Source organism: Hydra vulgaris, chromosome 09, assembly GCF_038396675.1.
Source record: "Hydra vulgaris chromosome 09, alternate assembly HydraT2T_AEP".
Classification (NCBI taxonomy): domain Eukaryota; kingdom Metazoa; phylum Cnidaria; class Hydrozoa; order Anthoathecata; family Hydridae; genus Hydra; species Hydra vulgaris.
Genome location: NC_088928.1, coordinates 31,506,780 through 31,531,697, shown reverse-complemented (window position 1 = coordinate 31,531,697; position 24,918 = coordinate 31,506,780). Strand labels below are relative to the sequence as shown.

Here is a 24,918-nt window from a genome sequence, read left to right as displayed (position 1 = left end):
AGTCTCACAAAGAGCAGGAAAGTGAATTTTGCGAAATGTAAGACTTTAATGGATACAAAGTTTCTTTAAAGACCCTAAACATTTGTTTCCACCATATTAAAAGGATCTTAGGTTCAAACCCCAACCTTGGGCAAGTTCTACAACATTGGTTAGGAGACATGAACTTCCTATTAAATACTTATCCGTGATGCTCTGTGATATGACCGTAAAGACTTCTTGGGACACCTAAATAAATGAAAAATTAAAAAAAAAAAACAATATGGTGGAAAGATGTTTTTTTTTTGTTGGATATTTTTAAGCATCTTGGCATTTTCTAGAAAATTTTATGAACTTTTCAAATTCTATTTTAGTATATTTTTATACTGTTGTTTTATTAAAGTGATTAAAACATAATTTTTTTTTTTAATTTTTACTTCTTTAATCACATAGTTAATTTGTTTTTCGTGTTCTTTGTTAATGATACTGATTATGAAAGTTTTAAATACCGTACAGTGAAATTTTACAGTGCACTGGAAGAATTGAATTGAAAAAAAAACTATTCCTTTTTTTTAATTCAGTTTTTCATTTTTTCTCATTCATTTATAACTAGCATAGCAAGGTCACTGAGACATTTAAAAGTTAGTAAAACTCTTTTCAAATGTCAGTTGTTCTCAATCTTTCTCACTTAAAATTTTATTGCAATTATTATGTTATTAAGTTTTGAAATCTACTATTAATTTGTTTTATTAAATAAAATCGTTCATTTCATTTAGTGTTTACAAATACAGCAATGTTATTTAAGATCAAAAAGTTTAAATAAGTCAGGTAGATTACATTACATACATTTACAAAAATCAGGTAATTTAATTTAATATAAAATTTTATTTTTCTGCTTTTGCAACTTTTGCTTTTACATCACTAAAATTAGCGCAATACATTTTATTTAAATTTATTTAAAACATATTGTATATTTTATATATCTATCTATATATATAACTATATATATATATATATATATATATATATATATATATATATATATATATATATATATATATATATATATATATATATATATATATATATATATATATATATATATATATATATATATATATATATATATAGATATAGATAAATTAGTAAAAACTTTTATCTGAATATATTGTTTGTATAAAATAAATGTTTCACCTTCAGCAGGTTCATCAGGAAGACTCAATGACTTAGGTTTCCTGATAAAGTTGCTCAAGCTGAAACAGACTTTAGAAGATTTTAGATAAGTATTTTTACTAATTATTATTGCTCTGTTATTTAAGAGCATTGAGCACTCTTTTTGTAAAATACACTTAACTTACATACTGCGATGAGAAAAAGGATAAACATGGTACTTCCAGAGGGGTAGAGTGGATTTGATATTTGAACCTCTAATTGTTGAAGTTTTTTTTGACTAACGAGTGTTCTAGCACTATATAATGTATATATAACTATATATAATACTTTATATTTTTAAATAAATGCTAAAAAATAAAATTAAACTCTAGTTAATTATGATGTAACAATGATAGTCAGTTTGTATTATTGTGCTCTTTACTAACTTAAAAATTATTATAAGTTTCTCAGACATGAGAGCTCTTATAAAAATCTGAACCATGCGGGAGCTCGCATGGTTCAGATTTTGTTACCTCACCTAAAGACAAAATTAACTACCGTCCTATTAGTCTTTTTATTATCATAAGCAAAGTTTTTGAGTCTTTAATTAACAAACACACAATTTCTTATCTTTAATCTAATAACTTACTTTCTGATCATCAAAATGGATTTTGAACTTCTCATTCTACTTTTGATTTGTTAACAGTAATAACCAATAGGTTTTATCGGGCATTAGAAAGATGGGGAGAGATTAAGGCTATCGCTCTTGACATTTCTAAAGCCTTTGATAAAGTTTGGCATGCTGGTTTTCTCCATAAGCTCTTTTTTAAAGTGTATCAGGTAACATCTTTATGACTATTGAATACTTCCTTACCAATTGTAGTATAAAAGTCGCCTTTGATGGATAGTACTTTTTATTTCCTGTATATTCAGAGGTTCCTCAAAGTTCTATCCTTGAGCTTATACTTTTTTTTAATTTACAATAACGATCTTCCAGAAATTCTTACATTTAAGCTGACATTGTTCGCTGATGATACTACCAGTTATTCTTGTGTTAATAAGAATTCTCGTGTTAATAAGAACACTTTCTGATTGCTTGGAGGGGGTATTTCAGCTTGAAAAGGATCTCACTTCTGCTACAGCATGGGGCTCTCAGTTGCTGGTGAATCTCAGATAAAACTCAATTTTCTCAGCTAATTGTTATCACAATAATCTATCTCTCTATATTCATGTATGGTAATGTACTTGATGAGTCATCTACCCTTTGTCTTTTAGGATTAACTCTTACTTCTGATTACTTGCTAAATTAGCATCTACTAAGATTTCATCTTTTTATCATGCTCACCATTTTCATACTCCAGATTCTATTCCTTATCTCTATAAATCTCTAAACCGTTCTTGTATGGAATACTGCTGCCATATCTGGAGTGAATCTTTGAATGATGTCCCTTCTCTTTTAGACAAGATGCAAAAATGCATTGTAAACATAGTTGGACCTGCTCTTCCAGCCAACCTTAAACCATCGTCACATTGCCATAGTGTTGCTTCTCTTTCTCTTTTCTATATATACTGTAATGAGTGCAGCTCTAAAGAGCTACCATCTCTTGTAACATCTACTAAAATTCATTATCGTGTTACTCATCATTCAATTATGTCTCACCCTTTTTCAATTCCTTCATCTTGTTTTCCTGATTCATATAATTTGCAATCTTTTAAGTTGCCTGTTAATCATTATCTTGTTTTATAAACTTTATATTTTCTTTTTCAGTAACTTTTAACTCTAATAGTGGCTGCTTGCAGCCTTGTTGAAAGTGAAGATGTTTAAATAAAAATTGTAAAAATAAATAAAAATAAAAACTAGCATTCAATATTTTATTTCAAATGAGAATAGCTTGACCAAACTTTTAATAATCAAAAGTTTAGTCACTGTATACATTCCAATTAAGAATAGCTTGACCAAACTTTCAATACTCAAAAGTTCAGTCACTGTATACATTCCAATTGAGAATATTTCAATATTATAAATTTAACATCCCAATAAAACTTACAAAATATCACAAATTTAACATCAAAAATTATGAAAACTAGTTTTCTAATGCTGTTTTAAAATAAAACTATGAAATAAAATGGTTGAATTCAATTTTTAAAAAAAGTTTTCTTTAATAAAAAAAAAATTTATTAAAAAGCAAAAATCAAAAATTAATTTTTAGCAAACAAATTTATTTAGATGACTCTTAAATATACTTATGTTAAGTTTTATTAATACTTGCAGAGTTCAATTATTTGAAGTTTTAATAATATGCACAACTTTGAAAGTTTTATTTGCAAAAAATTTATTTAAGGATGGTGCATTTAAAGATATTTTTTCTGTGATTGTTGTTTTTATCTTTTGTGATGTGCTGCGAATTATCTATAAGTGACTTTAAAATTTCATTGATTTTAAAGAACAACACTTTGCTTATTTTAGATTTCAATTACATGCATAATTTCATAATTCTTGTTTTACAAACAAATTGTTTCTGCAGATTTTAAATAAACATTATTTTTTTATGATTCTTTTGCATGAAGTGTCAGAAAATATTATTGGAGAAAAAAAGTTTGTAAAAATTAAAATAGGTTTACTTTTTTATTATTTATTCTTAAATGACAGAAGTTACATGGCAACCAAACTTAGGTGATTTTACAGTATACAAAAATTAATTTTCATATACAACTGTATGCTTTTTACATATTTATGTCATATTTAAAAATTTTTATCATTTTCACATTTTAAATCTATACAACATGTAATGTTACAATTCTGACAAATTTTTTTTCAAAGAAGGAACTTTAATGTTTGCAAATTGTTTTATTCTTGAAAGCAAAATTTATATTACTACAAATGTTTATTTATGTCAAAGCATAATAAAAAATAAATTTGTCAAAATAAAAAAATTCAGATAATTTTTGACAAACCTTAAAATTAAGTTTCATAAATAAAATGTAACAGAAAAACACCTACTGACCCAATGTTTTACCAGGAAGTTTTAAACCTCCACTAGTTAGTTTTTTCAAGTGTCTACCATATATTTCAAAATAAATTAAAGTATCTTCAGCATTATTGATTTCCAGTAAAATATATGATTTAAAACTTTCATAATTGGCATCATTCACAAAGAATGAGAAAAACAAACTAAATTTGTGATTAAAGAAGAACAATTTTAAAAAAGTCATAACTTAAATACTTTAATAAAAAAATAATATAAAAATACATTAAAGTAGAACTTTAAAAGTTAAAAAAATTTTCAAGAAATTGTCAAGATGCTTAAAAAGATCAGAAGCAGCAGAAATGTTACACTCTGCTATTTTTTTGTTGTTTGCAAATTATTTGATTTGACTATGGGGGAAAGTGGGGTACCATGATACATGGGGCACTATGAAACATTATAATTGTGGAGGCATCTTAAGGGTTATTGACAACAACTTTCATATGGTGAAACAGTTAACAGTTACTACTAGAGCTATGTTTTGCCGAAAAATTATAACATTTGATATCATTAGGTATGCGAGGGGTCAAATTTTGTGTTTTTTTGATGACAAAGTAATTTATCAGATTTTAAAGTAGCTAAGTTTTAAGGTATGTTATTCAATGTGTTTATCTGTAAGTAACACTAATTTGTAAACTACAATCCATAAGCTCTTTACTTCATTAAACAAAACTATTGAAAAAACATGTTAATACTAAAAATTAGGCAATTGTTTTCTATTAGCAAGTAAGGGGTAACTTGATAAAGTATTTGTGTGTGTGTGTGTGGGGGGGGGGGGGGGGGTTATACAACTGTAGAATAGTACTCCATTGTGTCATAAACACTTATAAAAATCATTACTTTAAATATTTACAGTCAACTTTCAGCCAATTGATCTAAATTTAAAAATATCATTATTGACGCTTAAAAATGACATTTAAAACGATATACTATCTGGATTTCTGAAATGTGATTTGGACCATTGCGGACGATTGAATGCATTATTTAGGTTATAATAATTAATTTGTTTGGCTTACAAGTAAAAATCTGCCTATTTTCTGAATTTTATACTTTTTACTTATTTTTTTAATGATGCTCATAATTTGTGTTAAACTGATCCATGGGTAAGGTTGACACAAATGGTACTTTAAATAGTCTCACAAGTTTAGCCTGTTATAATTTGGTAATTAATAAGTTTAATTTTGTAGGTATAAATTTATTCTAAAAATTAAATTAAAAAACCTAAAGAAAAGATGTATCAAAAAAACTGTTATGAAGCAAAAATCCAAGTGTATTATGGTATCACTCTCCCCTACCTGAAATGAAGACAGAACAAAATGAAAGGTATCTTTAACAGAACTCAACTGAAACTGATGGAACAAAATGGAGCAAATAGAAGCTTAAACAGAACAAACTAAATACGAAAATAAAAAAGCTTTAAGAGTGAAGAAACAACTCAGAACAAAAATAAATGGAAACAACAGCAAATTGAAACATAAACAAATGGAATTGAGTGTAATAAGCTGAGTGAAAATAAAAATCAAAATTCAAAAACTTTTATTAAAAACTAATAAAAATTATTTTAATTTCTTAATGATCTTGTTTATTAAAACTTTTTAAATATCAAAAAAATTTGTGCTGATAATTACAGCCTGAATAATAACAAAAGCTCATTTTAAACAATATATAGAGATTTTAACACAAACAATATATAGAGATTTTAACACAAACAATATATAGAGATTTTAACACAAACAATATATAGAGATTTTAACACAAACAATATATAGATATTTTAACACAAACAATATATAGAGATTTTAACACAAACAATATATAGAGATTTTAACACAAACAATATATAGAGATTTTAACACAAACAATATATAGAGATTTTAACACAAACAATATATAGAGATTTTAACACAAACAATATATAGAGATTTTAACACAAACAATATATAGAGATTTTAACACAAACAATATATAGAACATTTCGAAACAATTGAAAAGTAACTAAACTATATAACAACTGACAATGATCTAAACTACTACAATAAATAAAATTACATTAATGAATAAAATACAAGATCTCGATGATGACAATATAAAGATTAAAAGTAGTAACATTAATGATAGAATTATAGAAGTTATGTAAATAAATAAAAAATTCAAATAGCAAACAAAAATCAGAAAATAATTGGTAAATATAATATCATCTGGCACTTTCTAAATATCACAGAATAAGAAAAAAAAAATAAAAAAATAAATGACTAACAGAAAATAATTTCTATTCAAAATAATATGCACTATATACACTAACTTAATATATTAATTATAATTTCATTTAATTAAAATTTAATTTAGTTACTACTAAATAAAGAATAGAAGAAACTACTAGCAATAAAAGTTAATGACAAATTAAATACAAAAATGTATAGTTTTCTTTCTTTTTACACCATTAATGTTATCATTCTATATTTCTTGACATTCTTTTTATTTTTTTAAAGTAATAGTGTTTCATTTTTATTTTTATTTTTTTCTTTCATTTTAATAATCTAGTCATTTAAAAAATGCTACCACCATTTGTAAAATCATTGCAGGGTTGAATATGTTTTATAAATAAATACTTTGTTTAATTATGATTTTTTGTAGGTAAAATAATATAATTCTTACAGTAAAACTAGTTTCTGATAAAAATTATTTGATTATAAACTTGCTTGTTAAAGAAATGATATTTTTCACTGTTTATAAAATTTAAAAAAAAACAAAAAAAAGAAAAGGAAAATCTAAAACATACAACACCAGGGACGGAATTTGATCTCCAAATTTAAGTTACTAGTGTCATTTGAAAAAAACCCAGATAAAGAGATTTCTACTGTCCCATTTCCTATAAAATGATCCTCAAAACTTTGATTGAACATTTTTTTGAAATTGCCATGCAATCTAAAAGTTAAATAAAATTAAGGTTTAGAAAGTAAAAAGTTAATTGAAGATTTTTTTAAACATTTATATTTTTATTTTATTTCTTTTTTTTAGTATTTTTTTAATAAACTCAAATATATATATACATATATCAACCCTCAGAAATAGGAAAAATGAGGTCGGCATTAAATTGCCGACCTCAAACTGTTAGAGGTCGGCATTAGGTTGGCAAAAGAAATTTGACACAAAAGGATTACTATAAAACCTAGAAATGAGGGGTTACCATAAAACCTAAAATGTTTGAGGTCGGCAAAAAATTGCCGACCTCAAAAATTTTAGGGTCTGCATTGCCAAATGCCGACCTTACTTCCGAGGGTTGTATATATATATATTTAAACAACTTTAAAATGTATTTTACAAAATAGAGTGCTCAATGTTATTTAAAGAACAGAGCAATTAAAAATTAGTAGAAAACCACTTAACACAATTTTTTTTCATTTAACACTGTGTTTCACTAATAAAGACTCATCAGAAATGAATGATCAAATTAATAAAACTTCAATTTATACCAAAAATTAAATTACTGGAATTCGCAAACGTCTTAACTACTGTAAATTTTCACACATTTTTGGAATTTGCTGACACTATTATGAAAAGAATTCTTTAGAAATGATTAATTACGCTTTTTAAAAAAAAATATTCTTCAAAAGAGGGATTTAATGTAACTATTATTTGAGCTCATTTATTTTTATAGTTTTTTAAGAGAAACTTATTTTCATGCCTACATTTAGAAATTAATTCAGATTTAATTAATTTCTAAATGTAGGCATGAATACAAGTTTCTCTTAAAAAACTATAAAAATAAATGAGCTCAATTAATAGTTACATTAAATCCCCCTTTTGAAAAATATTTTTTTTTAAAAAGCATAAGTAATCATTTCTAAAGAATTCTTTTCATAATAGTGTCAGCAAATTCCACAAATGTATGAAAATTTACAGTAGTTAAGACATTTGCGACTTCCTGTAATTTAATTTTTGGTATAAATTGAAGTTTTATTAATTTGATCATTCATTTCTGATGAGTCTTTATTGATGAAACACAGTGTTAACTGAAAAAAAATTTGTTAAGTGATTTTCTACTAATATATATATATATATATATATATATATATATAATATATATATATATATATATATATATATATATATATATATATATATATATATATATATATATATATATATATATATATATATATATATATATATATATATATATATATATATATATATATATATATATATATATATATATATATATATATATATATATATATATGTATATATATATTAATGAAGAAAAAACAACTTTTTTAAAGGTACTTTAAATATTAAATACAAAAACAAAAACCGCTAAAAATTACAAAATACTGTGTAGTAGGATCGCTAGAAAACATATTTGATGGCAACCTAAGAAAAAAACAAAAGATTAGCTAATCACCAATGTCAAAAAAAGATAAGAAGAATTTATTTTTGTGTCTGCATTTTAAAATCAACTGATTTCATTTATGTAATAAGTTTTCACCTATGGTTGAAAATCTTAGTTCAATAGTTTGAGGAAGACTTTTCAGTATGCTAGGAAGGTGGTTAGAGTCAGCATGTATATAACTGATGGAATTACCAGGTTTGCAGTAAGATTGGAAAGAACTGTCATTAAGACTTAACCTTAAGTCCAGATAATTAACATTACATTATTTATATTTAACTATATTTCAACAAAAAATTGTAATGTAATGCATTTTGGTCAAAATAACCAGATTATAGCTACAAACTAAATAAACATAAAATAGAAACAATTGAAAAAAAAAACTTGGGTGTATTGCTTACAAAAGATCTTAAATGGAAGGAACATAATGCAACTGTAACTAATAAAATAAACCGTTAATAAGGATTAATAAGAAAAACTTTCAAAAGTAATAACAGAACCATAATAAGGCAATTGTATCTATCTTTAGTAAGACCTCACTTGGAATATGCAGTGCCTGTCTGGTCTCTGTACTTAAAAGGTGACATAAAATACAAATAAGAGGGAGGAAAATTATTAATGAGTTAAGAAACTAAAGCTATGAAGACCAGCTAAAATGATTAGGAATTATGACTTTAGAAACACAAAGAGCAAAGGGTGACCTAATCTATTAATATAAAATCCACAAGAGATTCGAAACTATCAACTGCATAAGCCAACCAACTGCATTTAAGAAACCAGCACTCCATCACTAAGCAGATCATAAAATTGTGTTTACCTTTTTTTTACCAACAGAATTGTAAAAAATTGAAACTTCACAAACAGTAAATCAAGAAACAATAAATAAATTTAAAAAAAAGACAGACAATGATTATTTTGGAAACAATCAATTCAAAGACTATTATGATTCAACTTAATGCTGCATTATCTATAAAACCATAGCTATAACCTTGTAATATTATACATATACATATATATATATATATATATATATATATATATATATATATATATATATATATATATATATATATATATATATATATATATATATATATATATATTTATATATATATATATGTATATGTATATATATGTATATTTATGTATATATATTAGCAGTGTAACTCTACAAAAGTAAATGACAATCCTTAGTAAAAACAAAAAATTAATGAAATAAGTATGAATGCAAAAAATAAGTTTTTAAACATCATTAAATGTAATTTATGAATACTTACTCATATAGTAAATATTAATTTATGTAAGGTTTTAAAAATAAACACCTGTTTTTTCTAAAACTTAGTGTGAAAGTTTTAATAAAAAAGAAATGAAAATTTTTTTACCTCCTTTCTTTGACTACTATTATAATTTTGTCTTGTTTCCAGGATTTAAAAGGTAACCTTAATATAACATCAATACGTTTCATTGATGGATATTTCATTATCCAAGTTACATTGTATAAATTATCATCTTTGTGGAAGAGTTCATAAAGAGTTTTACCATTAAAATAAATAACTCCATTTGCATCTTCAAAAGCAAAGTCATCTAAAATACATAAAAATTATTTAAAATTTAAAAACAGAAAACGTTGATTGATTGTTAAGAATAATCTCTCGCATAACTGCCCCAACATAATAGTCTAAAATTATTTAGTATGAAAAAGCTGCCTACCATCTAGTGTTAGGTCATTCCTAAAATAGATTCCTAAAATAACAATAAAACAAGAAAAATTGGCTTCCAGCATTTAATATGCATTACTTAAACTTTATTCATATTTTTTTACTCCTATTTTCTGTGCTGAACTTGCTCTATTGCTTGATTGTTATAAAAAAGTGAGAGTCTACTTGCACAACCATTGTACAAATAGCAAATTCTTTTTTTTTTGTACAAATAAAGGAAATAAGCTTATTTGCACAATGTAATATAATAAATAAAAGTTCAAATTAAACTCCACAGTCAGTGTCAGTTTAAACCATTAGTTTGACTTGTTGATGTTAATGAAATAGCTCTTCTTACTTGATTTATTTGCAGCTCATCATCAAAGTGGTTTTGTGTGTTATCTTGTTGGATGGGGAATATTTGTTTTATCCAGGAAATTTTTGATATTAACTGGTAACTACTCATAAAAGAGGCTGATAACATAAATTAATCTATAAATGTTTTCTTTGAAATGTTTGAAAATGTATAAATCAAACTTTAATCTACACCCTGGATAACTTCTGGCATCCTTAAATCTATTTCTAATAAAAAAAAACTTTATAAAAAATTTACTAGATCAAAAAATGTGAATACCTAAAATAATTTAAGCTATACAGAAATAAAATTAGCAATTTGTTAAAAAAATTCTAAAAAATCATACTATGCATCTTTTTTTAATAACAAAATCAATAATTTAAAGAATATTTAGAAAAGAATTAAGGAACTCATGAACATCAAACCTACTAATACTAAACCTTTTAGTCTCAAAATTAATAAAAATATCATCTCAAATCATACCAGTGTTGCTAATATATTAAACAACTATTTTGAAACTACTCAACACTTAAAAAAATTGTTCCCTCTAAATGTGTTTTTGGCAACTTTCTCAAAATACCTAGTACTAATTCTTTTTTCATTAAACCTATGACTGAAAATGAGGTGTAAAATCTTATCAAAAGATGTTCTTAAAAATAATAATTCTTGCTTAATAGCTAAGGTTTCTTCTAAAGCTGGTATCTCACATAATCTCCAAAGCTCTATGTACTATGATGAATAATTCATTCAAAAATGGTATTTTTCCAGAAATTTTTGAGGTAGCCATTCCTCATACACTAAATGGTTTCTCTTCTAGATTACTGTAATTATTGACCCGTGTTCGTCTTTCTAACTAAAGTAAACTGTTTGAAAAAGCAATGTTCCAAAGATTCGAATATTTTTCGGAAAATATAAATGCCTTTACAAACAACAGAATGGTTTTCGAACTCAACAACTCATTCATTAATAGAAATAACACTCAACAATTCATTCATTAATAGAAATAACAGAGAAAATATGACAAGCCATCAATAACAAACACTTTGCATGTGGAGTGTTAATTGACATTATGGCTACGAATCCATACAACATAAAAGCATACATATCTCAATCTCTTGAATCATACCTATCTACAACTTACAACTGTTCTCTTTAACCATTTTTTTAGAAAAATATTGCTTATAAATCTTATACCTATCTATGACTTATTATTTATAACCCTAACTCTGAGCTTCTATTTATCCAAAATTTTTTTCCTTTTCTTGATGTAATAAAACTAATTTTAATATCTTCTTTAAACATATTATTTTAATCTTTCTTAAAATGAAAATATTTTTATCAGTATTCTCTTCATCACTAATATTATTATTATTATTATTGCTATTATTATTATTGGTATTAGTATTGTTATTATTATTATAATATTTTTATCATAATAAAGAATATTATTCTTACTGTTGTTATTACTGTTATAATATAATTGTTTTGTTATATTAATGTTGTTGTTATTATTACTATCATTATTATAATATATTCTTAGTATAATTGTTACTATAATTTTTAATCGCTACAATAATTTTTATGATTCCCACATATTTTATAACAATGATTATTATCTCTATTTTATCATTATTGAATTTAACAATTGTTTACTTTGTATTGCAAATAATGATAGTGGTGGCACTGGCATAGATTCTGGTGCTTAAAGTGGTAAAGACTCAGCTTGAGATATTTCAAGTGTATTGGCTATTTACAATTTTTGACTGTTAAGGCGATAGATTCCCTATTTTTTTGACATTTAAAAAAAAAATTCTTATCATGAATTTATGAACTGAAATTATGAATTAATGAACTTAAATTATAGATAAAAATAAATAAAATAATTAAATTTTAGTGTATAACAATCAATTTAGTCGTTTTTGTGTCAATGAAAAAAAAAAAAAGTTTAAGAAAAAAAAGCATTTTCTACTATCTAGGGTTCTCTTTTTTTCCTTAAATATCTTATCAAATCTCTCCTTTTTTCTTCTATAAACTTAATAATATAATGCTTTGTGTTTACATTATGTAACTTATATTTTCTTATTTTTTTACTAGCGCAAAATTTGTGCATTGACTTATGCTTGCTTGGCTGACTGTTGCTTATATGCTTGCTTGGCTGGCTTATGCTTGACTTACGATTGTATGCTTGCTTGGCTGACTTATGCTTGACTTGGCTGACTAGTATTTTTTTAAAAGTTTACATTTATTTTTACAATAGTTACTCGGTCACCTTTAAATCATGAATAACTTATTTGAATAGTAATAAGTAAAAAGAAAAAATCCTAAACAAGATTTAAGAAACCGAAGTTTAAAGATACTAGCATACAAAAAATAAGAACATGTCGTAAATTAGACCCTTCAATTAACACAGATAATTTTAATTTCATTATTTGACATTTTAAAATGTGCTATTGAAAAGTTCAGTGTGTCCTGATTATATTTTTATGTATTTTATTATATTATTACTGTATTGTATTATATATTATTCTATTATATTATTTTTATGTATTGTATTGTATTGTACTATATTATTTGTATTATATTGTATTATATATATATATATATATATATATATATATATATATATATATATATATATATATATATATATATCTTAGTGTTTTACTCAATAAAACTACCATAGGCTGTTGCTTAGGTTCTTCTCTTGTTAACTATCTTCTTTATGCTGATAATATTGTCCTATGTGCACCCTCAGCCAAAGGTCTCCAGATATTACTTGATTTATGCTCCAGTTATTGCTGTGAAATATGACATAGTTTATAACAATATTAAGTCTCAAATAATGTTTTTTGAAATTTATAAACCTCTTATAAATAGCCCTAGTTTCACATTATCTGGCATGGTTCTCACATACACTAGTCATTATAAATATCTGGGTCACTTGATCTCAAACGATATGCAGGATGACAAAGATATTTTGAAACACGTGCGTTCTATCTATGCTAAAGCTAACCTCATCTGTAGAAAGTTCAGCTCTACACAGATACAAACAAAGATCATGTTGTTTAATGTCTTTTGCAGCCCAATCTATGGATGTCAGCTGTGGTATCTTTGGAGAAAAGACTCATTCCATCACCTATGTGTTGCATATAATAATGCACTTCGCTTGATATTAAACAAGCCACCATGGAACAGTGCAAGTGAATTATTTGTGAAACATGGTGCCCATTCGCTTAATGTTGTAATTCGCAAGCAACAATACTCCTCACTGTTACTGCTGCAGAATAGTGAGAACCTCGTCATAAAAGCTTTTGTTAACTCTGACAGGTTCTTGCTGTCTCCACTGATGTTTAAATAAAGAGCTGAGTTATATTTATAACACTTTAGTTTCTTATCTTTATTTTATTTATATATTATTATTATTTTTTTTTTTTTTGGGTTTTGTTTATATTCAAGTGCGATAGTCTTTGTTTTATTATAATCCACTTTATTTTACCCATTGTATATTTATTATATTGGGCCTTGAGCCTGTCAATAAATTTTGATTGATTGATTGATATATATATATATATATATATATATATATATATATATATATATATATATATATATATATATATATATATATATATATATATATATATATATATATATATATATATATATATATATATATATATATATATATATATATATATATATATATATATATATATATATATATATATATATATATATATATATATTATGTATTGTATTGTATTATATACCCTTGTCTAGGGTATTGTACAACATTTATAAAATTTTAATTTTAAAAATATTGTTATTGAGTGTTAAGGGCCTTCACACTCAATAAAAATAGTTTATTTTAATTTTTTTTTTTTCACTTTCCAGCTTTGGTGTGAAATATAGGTAGTACCGCATTCTTTAGGTGCGAAATATAGGTAGTACCGCATTCCTTGTTACTCCGCGCAGCGGCATTGTTCGTCAAGGTTCGCGTTTCGGAGTAAAGAGTTGAGAGAGCATGGTTTGAAAATTTTGACTTTTTTGCCGAATAAATATCCTAAAATTGCCCTTTTGAGAGTTAACTCTATATATATTGGGGACTCAAAAGCAATAAATTTTAAAATCCTGGATTAAAATCCAAGGGAGATATTTCGCTTCGAAATTACCGAATTTTCTCACTTACTTCCTCAAATACTTTGTTTTGGAATTGTAAAGCCTAAATTAGCTCAAATAACTTTAATATATATTTTATCATATTGCTATAAAAAAAATAAATAGATAACAGTAAAAAAATACACAATAAATATGTAAAATTATTATTCACAACATTTCTAAATTTAATTATCACAAATATCTTCGTTGTACCCTTTTGTGCTTCTTAGAATTTTTTGCTATTGTAATCAGCAACACAATTCAACAGCTGTTTGGAATAATCTGGATAAGACGTAATCCTTTTGAATCTTTGCCAATGAGGCTTGAAGTTTGAATGGAGTGACTCTGTTGCTTGCTCACTGTAAATTCCAAGACCAGTTTTATGGTGCTTTAGAAATTGTGGAATATGGTAAAAGACAGCACGAACTTTTGGTGTGACAGAAACAGTCAACTTTAGATAATTGTTTTTAAACTCTTGAACCTTTTTCTCAAAGTTTGGAGAGAGTGAGCATCCTAAACAAGAATTAATAACTTGGAGAAACAAATGTAAAATGGCAGTTGGATGATGCTTCAAATGTCTTATCAGCCACGGTTATCTGCTTCAAAGTGTCAATTTTTTTCAACAACTTCATATAATCATTGCCATTGAAGTGACCACCATGGTACGGCTGTAATGTTATATGTATTGAAGTCAACCATTCTTTTCTTTTTGGCAAAACTTGAACCAAGTTCTTAATAAGATGGTAAACAACGCCAAGAAGCAAATAAAGTTCCAAAGGAGGAATAGCTTTTAAGATTAGCTTTTCATGTGGGAATCGAAGTATTGGTGGATGAACAGCATTCTCAAATTCTTTTGATTTCTTTAGATGAGCACCAGATAAAATAAACTTTTGATATTGCTCTCTGATTGTTCCAAATGTTCTGAGTTGGCCACACATGTTCAAATTTGTCGATTCAATGTTGCACCAGAAGCAAGGATGCTTGCTACTTTGAGACTGAATTCCAAAGATAATATTTGCAAGCTTCATGTCACATGACAGAATAAATTTGTCAATTAATTCATTAACTTGCATTAGGTCCAAAATCAGTTTGATATTGCCAAATGTTTCAGCAGTATTTTCAGAGATTGCTACAATTAGTTGCTTTTTGACACCTGTGCTTTTAAAATTTTCACTTGAAGCCAACTTAATTGACTTTTTTACTAGACTTTGTTGTTTAGTTTGGTGTTCAGAAATTAGACTCAAACTAGCATTGAAAAAGAACACTCCACCATCAAGGCCCAATTTCATATTTCACAGTGTCCGAGCTCATCAAATCTTTTGAAACTATGATGTTTTCCTTTTTTTTTTTTAAAAAAAAAAAAAGAGGAAAACATCACAGTTTCAAAAGATTTGATTTTTAAATTGATACAATGAACAATGCTACGAACCTCATTAGAATGGCAATTTTACATTGGTAGCAATAAAAAAATATTTTCGAATTGATCCTGCTGATGCAAATTTCTGTTAAAAATTTGGCTTAAGAAGGCAAACTGGACTAATTTGGTTTAGAAAAGATCCAATCTTTCTGATTTTATTGTTTGAAAGTCCAGTACTCTGCTGAATATCAACCAAACTTTTTGTTGTCAAAGGGCCTTGAAAGAGTGAATGAGCTGCAGATGTTCCTTAAGAAAGAAAACTAAATCAGTTACTTCACATATAAATTGTATTGCTCAGAATGTACACAATAATAAAGTAACTAACCTTTTTTTATTGGAAGAGGTTTGCCATTAGCTTGACCAAGACAAATTGTTCCACCCGGAGATGTTTCTTTCGATGCAATGACAGATGAAGCAACTTGTTCTGCGCCCACAGAATCTTCCAATGCAAATTGATATAAGTTTGCACGACAAGTTGTATCACTGTAATTGTAAGAAATTCCACGAGCAATGATAGACAAGCATTTTGTGCATCGTTTTTCAACTGACTTTTTTTTTCTTGCAAAAATTTTGATGCAAGACCCTTTTCAAATGAATGCCTTTCACCTTCGCAATTTGACAAATAATGCAATCAAACATTTTGTAAATCTTGTTAATGGCTTCACAACAATGGAATCAAAACTGTAGAGTTGTATTGCCTTTAAGACATCATCCAATTTTTTCAGGTTGCAACGGCATGTAACACAAATTCCAAGTGGCACTCCTTAAAATTCACATCTGATGAAATCAAGCGATAAATCTCAGAAATAAAATGTTTTGAAATTTCTCTGTAAATTTTCTTCATACAAATAACACACACTGTTCTTCTGCAATCATCATGGTCTGTGAAAAATGTAGGCATTTTTATTATTTCTAAAAATAACTAAAAATAACTATGATTTTAATAACTAATATTATTTTTATTTAGTTTGTAAGTGTAATATTTTTTAGCGTAATATAAAGAAAGAAAGTCATGTTGATATTTGTAACTTTTATTTACGTTTATATATTAAATATATTAAAATTATTTATATACCATTAAACTGTTTATAGTTTCTCATATCATGACTATCATAAGTTTAGTGCTATATCTTTTTATTTCATTTATGTGCAAATTCTTTGTGCTGAATTTGTCACCAAGGAAATAGTTTTGCAATCAATTATGATTATCTGAAGAGAGTGTGACAAATATTGGTCCGGAGGGAATTACTTGTGTAGCAATTACCAATGATTATTTAAAGAGAATATTTAAATGACTGTCCAAAGGAAATTGGTTGTGTCGCAATCGTTAGAGTATGGTAAAAAAACAGTCTATTATTGCTAACAAATATTTGTAAAGTATCAAAAAAAAAAAAAAATTCGAAGCTAAATATCTCCCTTAGATTTTAATCCAGGATTTTAAAATTTATTATTTTGGAGTCCCCAATATATATAAAATCAACCCTCAAAAGGGCGATTTTGGGATATTCAGTCGGCAAAAAAGTCAAAATTTTCAAACCATGAGAGGGTTATAACCACAATAAAGTAGCCACCTCGAAGATATTAGCCCTATCGGCCTTATATAGGCAAATTAAATTAAAAAAGTCTTTGCATGGTTATAGAATTTTGAGTGTTTGGCAAAGGCTATGCCACTTTAAAAACATTTGAATCGTTAGAATATGCCCAATCTAATGACTGAAAAAGTTTTTAACAGTATAACTCAAACTTCACATGAGAAGTGTACTGAAGCTGATGTTGGATCCACTTCCCAAGCAGCAAAAGAAACTGCTATCATACTTGATTAAAGACTTACTGTCAACTATCTTTTGACATTTGTTGATAACATCGGTATGAATCGACAAACAATGTTATACGGAAAAAGTACCCAAATCAAACTTATGTTTATATAAGAAAAAATAATTGGTATTGATGTAGCTTCTGCAGTTTTAGAATGAGAGATTAACGAGGGATTAGGTGGAATTGTTTATCATTAACGTTGATAATGTATTTTTAAAACTTAGCATTCATACTGGGAAGTATATTCATAAAGCAAAAATTCATTAAATCCATGACGCATTGGTGACGTTTAAAATAAAACTAATGAACGTAAAGTTGCTGAAAAAAACAACTTAGAAGAAAAGATTTCTCTGACAAAGAAAAGAATACAGAGCAAGTCTTATTTATTTGGATCTTTTTAGTTTCGTAAAGCGTAAAGTTACTTTTATTTTTATACATCTTTTTTAACTATCGTTTTCTCTGAATTTATATTTTCTTACTTGGGACAAAGAGTTCTGCCAGTCCAATTGAAAATTAAAATTTTCGATATGTTTTTAATACACAAGTATCAACAAATATGCCAAAATCAGCATTAATCTGCGAGGACAAAAGGTCCTTTTACCTTTTTACCCCAATTATTTATGTAATACAAATTTTTTCTCTAATCGTTTTTTATTCAACAAAATTAAATAAAGAAAATGTTTCTGTGCTATTTTTTTAAAGATAAAAGCTTAAATGAGGATCTCCCACTTCAAGCTCACTGTGGAATAAAATCCTTGCATAAAACTGCTTAAGTAGTTTAACTGTTTAAATCTTTTGACATGGAATAAATAGTGACACTTATTAGCTGCAGGGTGCATGTGTATTTCAGGCACCCTCTCCTTTAGTAAGTCCGTAAAATTCGAATCCTATGCAATTTATTGAAACCATAAGGGTTTAAATTATATAGTGTTAAGGTATGGTTTTCTTTTCAATAAAGTGTTTAGTCCTTCAATAATAGGCTAGTCCTAACCGGTATGGCTTCTAATAATATTTGACTTGTTTTTTGCAGACTTACTATTGGGGTGTCCGAGATACACGTCCGTCATCAATAGAATTTGTGACAAGTGAGTTGGTAAGCAATTTAGTCAACAAAAAACCACTCAAACGGGCTGATTGTCATTGATGTCGTCAAACAAGTTTGCCCCAAATGCTTGGTAGTTCAAAAAGGTTTTTCTCTGGATTGTTTATGAAGCAAGAATCTAATTCACAAGTTTAAAAACGTTTAAATGATCTATAAACATTAACATACAAATGTGAATATTTTCTTCATTCAAACGATTTGTTGTGCTAGGCCAGCAAAACCTGATTTATACTTTAGAAGTTGGTTTTCAAATATACCCATATAGTTTAAGAACCCGTGGTCGCCAGACCTACTTTATCTTATAAATGCTGAAAATTTCTCAGTGCAAGCTTCCAACACAATTAGGAATGATGATCAACTATTTACTTTAAATCATGGTGGCTTCGGTTGGTACAAAAGGTGTTTTAAATAGCGGCTAAGTTACGACAAAAAAAAAGCATAATTTTCTAATAATTTCTTCGGAGTAATGCCACAGCTATTTTGTTCAAAGTAAAAAAAGAAACATTTGCAGTAACCGTAATAATCGTTTTTAACGGAAATCGTTTTAAAAAATTATATGGAATAAAAAAGAAAAAAAGTTTAAAAGCTTAAGTTAAATAGACTGTCCAAACCAAACCAGTCAATGTACGAACACTCCAATGCGCTAATTACTATTTAGTTCACTTTAAATGTATTTAAAGTACTACAGTTATTAGTATATAATAAAGTATTAATTTAAACTATTAATAAAAAGTTAGTTTATTGCAGCAGCAAAGATAAAAACCAGGCTGCCAACTTATATTGTCAGTATAGTACTTGTTCTGTGAAAGATAATGGGTTTTATCTTTGCTGTTTGCAATAAACTAACTTTTTATTTATAGTTTAAGTTAATATTTTATATATAATTATTAATTATATTATTTAATTTATTATTATTATTCATTATTAACTGAACTACTTTAAATATATTTATAATAAAACACATCGACTGAATTAAGTAGAGAATGACGCATTGAAGTGTTTATACATTGACTGATAAAACAAGTGGCCCGTGGCCGCAAGACCTACGCTATTTTATAAAAGCTTAAAATTTCTCAGCGTGTGTTTCCAACACAAGTAGGAACGATGGTCATCTACGTATTTTATATCATTGTAGCTTTGGCTGGTAACAGGTACCAAAGGTTTTTAAAATACCGGCCTTACTACGTCAAATTATAAAGCGTAATTTTCTTATAATTTTCTTCGTAGTAGGATTAGAAATCATGCCATCCATTCCCAGACACTTATCATGGTGGCAAACTCTTGACAGACACTCTTAAACTTCGAAAAATTGTAATTAATAATAGCAATATTGTCAAAAAACTTTCTTGCGAAAACCTTAATTACGTAACTTAACTGAAAATAATTACAGCTTGATTGCAACAAAAAAAAGTGCTGGTTGCTATTAGCCTTTAATAATATTTAGAACCTAAGATGAAAATTGTAATAAAAATGAAGTTAAAAAAATGGTTTTAACAGCTGTTTTGTTCAAATTAAAAATAAAAAACAAAACAGCTAAAAAAAATCATTTTTTAACAGTTTTTATTACAATTTTTCTTAGATTCTAACTGTTATCAAATGCTAATCGAAACCAGTACATTTTTTCATCTTTAGTACCTGTTACTAGTCAAAGCCACCATGATTTAAAGTACATAGTTGACCATCGTTTCTAGTTGTGTTAAGAGTATGCGCTAAATAATTTTCAGCCTTTATAGAATAACGTGGGCTCTTAGACTATGAGGGCTTTGGACAGGTAGTCTATCATATGCTTTTAAACTTTTTTTTCTGCCTTATTCAAGGGCGGCGCGAAGAAGGGTGAACTCGTACCATTAGTCGGCAAATTTGGACCATTTTGTGGTTTTTTGGAAAAACCGGTAAAACCCACCACCCAATTGACACCAAGGTCCCTAAAATTTATTAAAACAATTTCCTTTACAATTTATACAGTTATTGTAACTATTTCATTTTTTATTTTGAACAAAACAGCTATTAAAACCACCTTTTAAATTAATTTATCAATTTTCATCTTTGATTCTAACTTTTATTAAATGCTAATAGAAACCAGTTCTTTCTTTGAAGAAAAATTGAACAAAAATTATTTATAGTTAAGCTACCTAAATTAAGTTTTCCCTCATTTTTAGCAAAACTTTTTTAGATATTAAACTAAAAGTATTGCTAACATATATACTAACCTGGGTAGGGGTTTAAACACTTAAAAGAGTCTGGCTAATGAGGAAGCATCTCCTAATAGTTAACCAAGAAACCTGTTTAAATTTCTTTTTTTATGCTATAACGTAAGTACAGTTATATTTTTTAGAATCTTAAGGATGTCTGACAAAGGATTGCTACAATGATAAGTATCTGGCAATGGATGGCATGATTTGTAATAATGCTTCAAAATAAAATTATAAGAAAATTACACTTTATAACTTGATGTAACTTAGCCGGTATTTCAAACACCTTTGACATCTGTTACCATTCAAAGCTACCATGATCTAAAGTATATAGTTATCATCGTTCCTACTTGTGCTGGAAGTATGCGCTGAGAAATTTTCAGCATTTATAAAATTATGTTGATCTGGCGTCCATCGTCTCTCAGAATAGTAGTAGTATATAAAACGAGAATGATGAAAGAACTTGTAGCTATTTATGCTTAGCATAAATAGCTACAAGTGTTTTGCACTGGTGGCAGTGCAAAAAACTAGGAGCTATTTGTGTATAATTTTGTGAGACTGTGGTAGGAATGTTGCCTAGATTACAAATAGTAGATACAAGTCACATACCCTTCGAGATTAATTGTTTTGAATTATAGTATATTCTGATTCAATTTTAGAGAAATTATTAAACAAATTTAAATTAACAGAAATTTTTTTCAAAACATTTAAACAAAATAAATTTTATAGAAATTAATTTTCAAAACTTTCTAACTCAAATTGATATATGTTTATTTCGTACAAATAGACATTTCGGAAAGTTGTTTTTAGACTTTAAAAGTCCATCAAAAATATTAGGCGATAAAACTTTTTTTAACATAAACCGCTCTGCAATTTGTAATCTGACAACATTCCTATCACAGTCTCACAAAATTGTTCTCCAGAACTTTCTTTGTCTCTAAACCATTTAAGAAATGCTTAACGGAATCTTGTTTTAAAATGGTATCTGTGGTTCACCATGCAATATTTGTTGTTTATATTAATTATTAGTTGATGTGCAAAGTAAGAAACAAACAGAATACAAGGTATAACATGTTCTTGTTATTATTATTTCGTTCATGTTATTGTTGACAATTTTCTTGGTTTAAGAGCAAACGAAATTTATTTTAAACAACACAATTGTATTGCTTATATTACAGCGCAATAGCTTGACCCCTTAAGCAGGTTAAAGCTTTGTCTCACAATTATAAAACCTGGGTTACCAAATAATGATAAAAATTAGGCAAAGCATTTGATTACAGTATTTATATTTAAAGAAATTGTATCTTATTTAATTACTTTAATGCTGCAAATTTGAAAATTCCACATTAAAGTTATTATTAAAAGTTAAATTACGCGCGTGTGTGTGTGTGCGCGCGTTCATGTACGGAACCTTAGAGAAAAATTTTATTAAAACTTCCTTTTATTCCGCATTATTTAAAAAACTAAATTTAAAGAGTTGATACACACAAAAAGGTATTATAATATGTATATAAAAGTTCTCACGTTGACATTTCAAACAGTAGAATGAAGCTAGATATCCCACTGCAACTAGTATAATCATTTGAAAATTTCAATTAAATGATATATTTCTGAAAGAAAAAGAGTAATCAGCCATTCAATATATTTATGAATAATAATTAAAGTTACGATGTTTATCCACCGTGTACATAATTTGATTTATAAAAAATACAGCACCATGGGTGTCTAATGTGGATGTATATATATATATGTTCTTACAATTGAACAATCAACTACAATAGTTTATACAGTAATCAATCGAGTTCGATTGATTACAGCGTATCAAAAATTAGACAATACGGAGGAGAAAAGTAAGACAATCAATGTAATTTTCTACTTGTCCAGGTTACTAAAATAATTTTTCTTTTTTAATTACAAGATAAAATTACAATATTATTTGTAGTTAAACTAAAAAACTTAGTTTTACAGTAATACTCTTCGATTTTTCAAATTTTTTAAAGAAAAATATACCCTGCAAAAAATCACACTATAATTCTGTTTATCTCAGCCATTAAAATAATGATAAAAATGTAAAGAAAAAGCTGTAAGACTCAAAATACCATTAATAATGAATAGAACAGCTCATGTTTTACTCATATTTATCGCCACGTTTCTTTCATCGCCATTATTCTTTCATCATTGGCTCTAAACTAATACATTCTCCAAAAGAATAAACTTCAAAGGGATAATCTTCTTAAGAATAATTTGACAATGAGGTTATTGCCAAATTTTTATTGATTAAAAAGAAAATTAATTATTTAAATTTTAAAAAATGAAATTTATTTATGCTATTTTTTATTTACTAGTTTATTTTTATTTAAAATTAAAAAATCATTTTTACGTGTTAAAATTAATATTTGAAAAAAAATAATCCTTGTGAGGAAAAACTTGAATAAAATAAAATTGTCATTTTAGTTAATGTTATTCATGTGTAATAAATAATGTTAATCTGAAATAAATATTGTTCAGCGTAATAAATATCGCTCAATTCTGATAAATATTGTATAAGTATTATTGAATCCGATAATGAATAAACAGATTGTGATTTAACATTGTGTGTTCGTCAAAATAAATAAACATATGATTTTCTAAAAGAACTTATTTAATAATAACAAGAAATTTTTTTTATGTCCATTTTGTTTTATGATTTTCGTTTGACTCACTTTTAGAAAAAGCCAAACAAAGAACGTTCATATAGTTTATCAACAAATAGGAGAAGCAAAGGTTCCGATATAATGATTTGTTGATTGTTTAGACAAGGAATTATGTACATTTTCAATTGACAGTTTTTTTAATTTTTGATCATAAAAAAATGAAAACTTAAAAGCAATTTATTTCTTTATTTAGTTTTGATTGTTTTGCCTCTTGAAAATAAGCATATACAAATTCTGAGCATATACAATCCATTCGAGATCATTAAATATTGAAAATTAACTAATAAACAAGTTACATCTAATGAGATTTTTCTGAACGAAAGTTTCAATTATTATTTTTTAAATGAAATAAAAACGGTTTAGCTTTTAAATATAAACAAGACACTTCTACTAATTCTCGGTTCTCTTCTAAATGCCGAAGTTTATTATCACATTTTGCTTGTTAGTTGATAGTCTTTTTTCTAACTGTTATTATCTCAATGACAAGTTTCGACAAGTGAAGCTGCTCTCTGCTACATATGATTAAAAGTGAGTCATTAATTAACCTACTTTTTTTTCACCAAAATTGGTGAAAAAAAAGTGGTTTAAGGTAAAACTCAGGTACAGCTATATCAAATTTCAAAAGATTTTTCGGGGGTCTCACACTATGACCCCCGAAAAAGAGGATTTTGCTGTGGAAGCAGAGAACATTTTTTTTTAAATTTTTGTTTTCGGTACCCCCGAGAAGACCTAACGGCCATCGGCTCCATACTAATAAACTTTAGTGTTTCCACCTCGGCTAACAGTTTTTCTTCAGAAGTGTGATCCGCTTTTATCTATGGTATTTGTTTAGAAGAAAGCTTCTCCTTTAAAATCACGGCTATAATTAATTTTTTATATTTTAACTTCTCAATAGTAAGATTTTTTTTCTGTACGTTTCTTTTCCACAGATAAAATGAGCTAAAC

General features: G+C 26.6%; 1 protein-coding gene across 5 annotated transcripts in view; it reads right to left on the bottom strand.

Annotated features, from left to right (window-relative positions):
- The window catches only part of LOC101240159 (uncharacterized), a 58,132-nt gene extending 35,226 nt beyond the window's left edge, over positions 1 to 22,906 (bottom strand). The window contains exons 1-4 of one of the 5 annotated variants that reach the window (XM_065805358.1): positions 22,805 to 22,906; positions 10,255 to 10,287; positions 9,927 to 10,128; positions 6,934 to 7,079 (exon numbers count right to left, since the gene is read on the bottom strand). In XM_065805358.1, coding sequence (XP_065661430.1) covers positions 6,934 to 7,079; positions 9,927 to 10,128; positions 10,255 to 10,287; positions 22,805 to 22,862 — 439 coding nt within the window. In that variant the 5' untranslated portion in view covers positions 22,863 to 22,906. Of the gene's footprint in view, positions 1 to 6,933; positions 7,080 to 9,926; positions 10,129 to 10,254; positions 10,292 to 10,599; positions 10,826 to 22,804 lie in introns of those variants that run through there. The other 4 variants (XM_065805362.1, XM_065805360.1, XM_065805361.1 and 1 more) reach the window with 4 other exon arrangements.
- Positions 22,907 to 24,918: the final 2,012 nt, after the last annotated feature.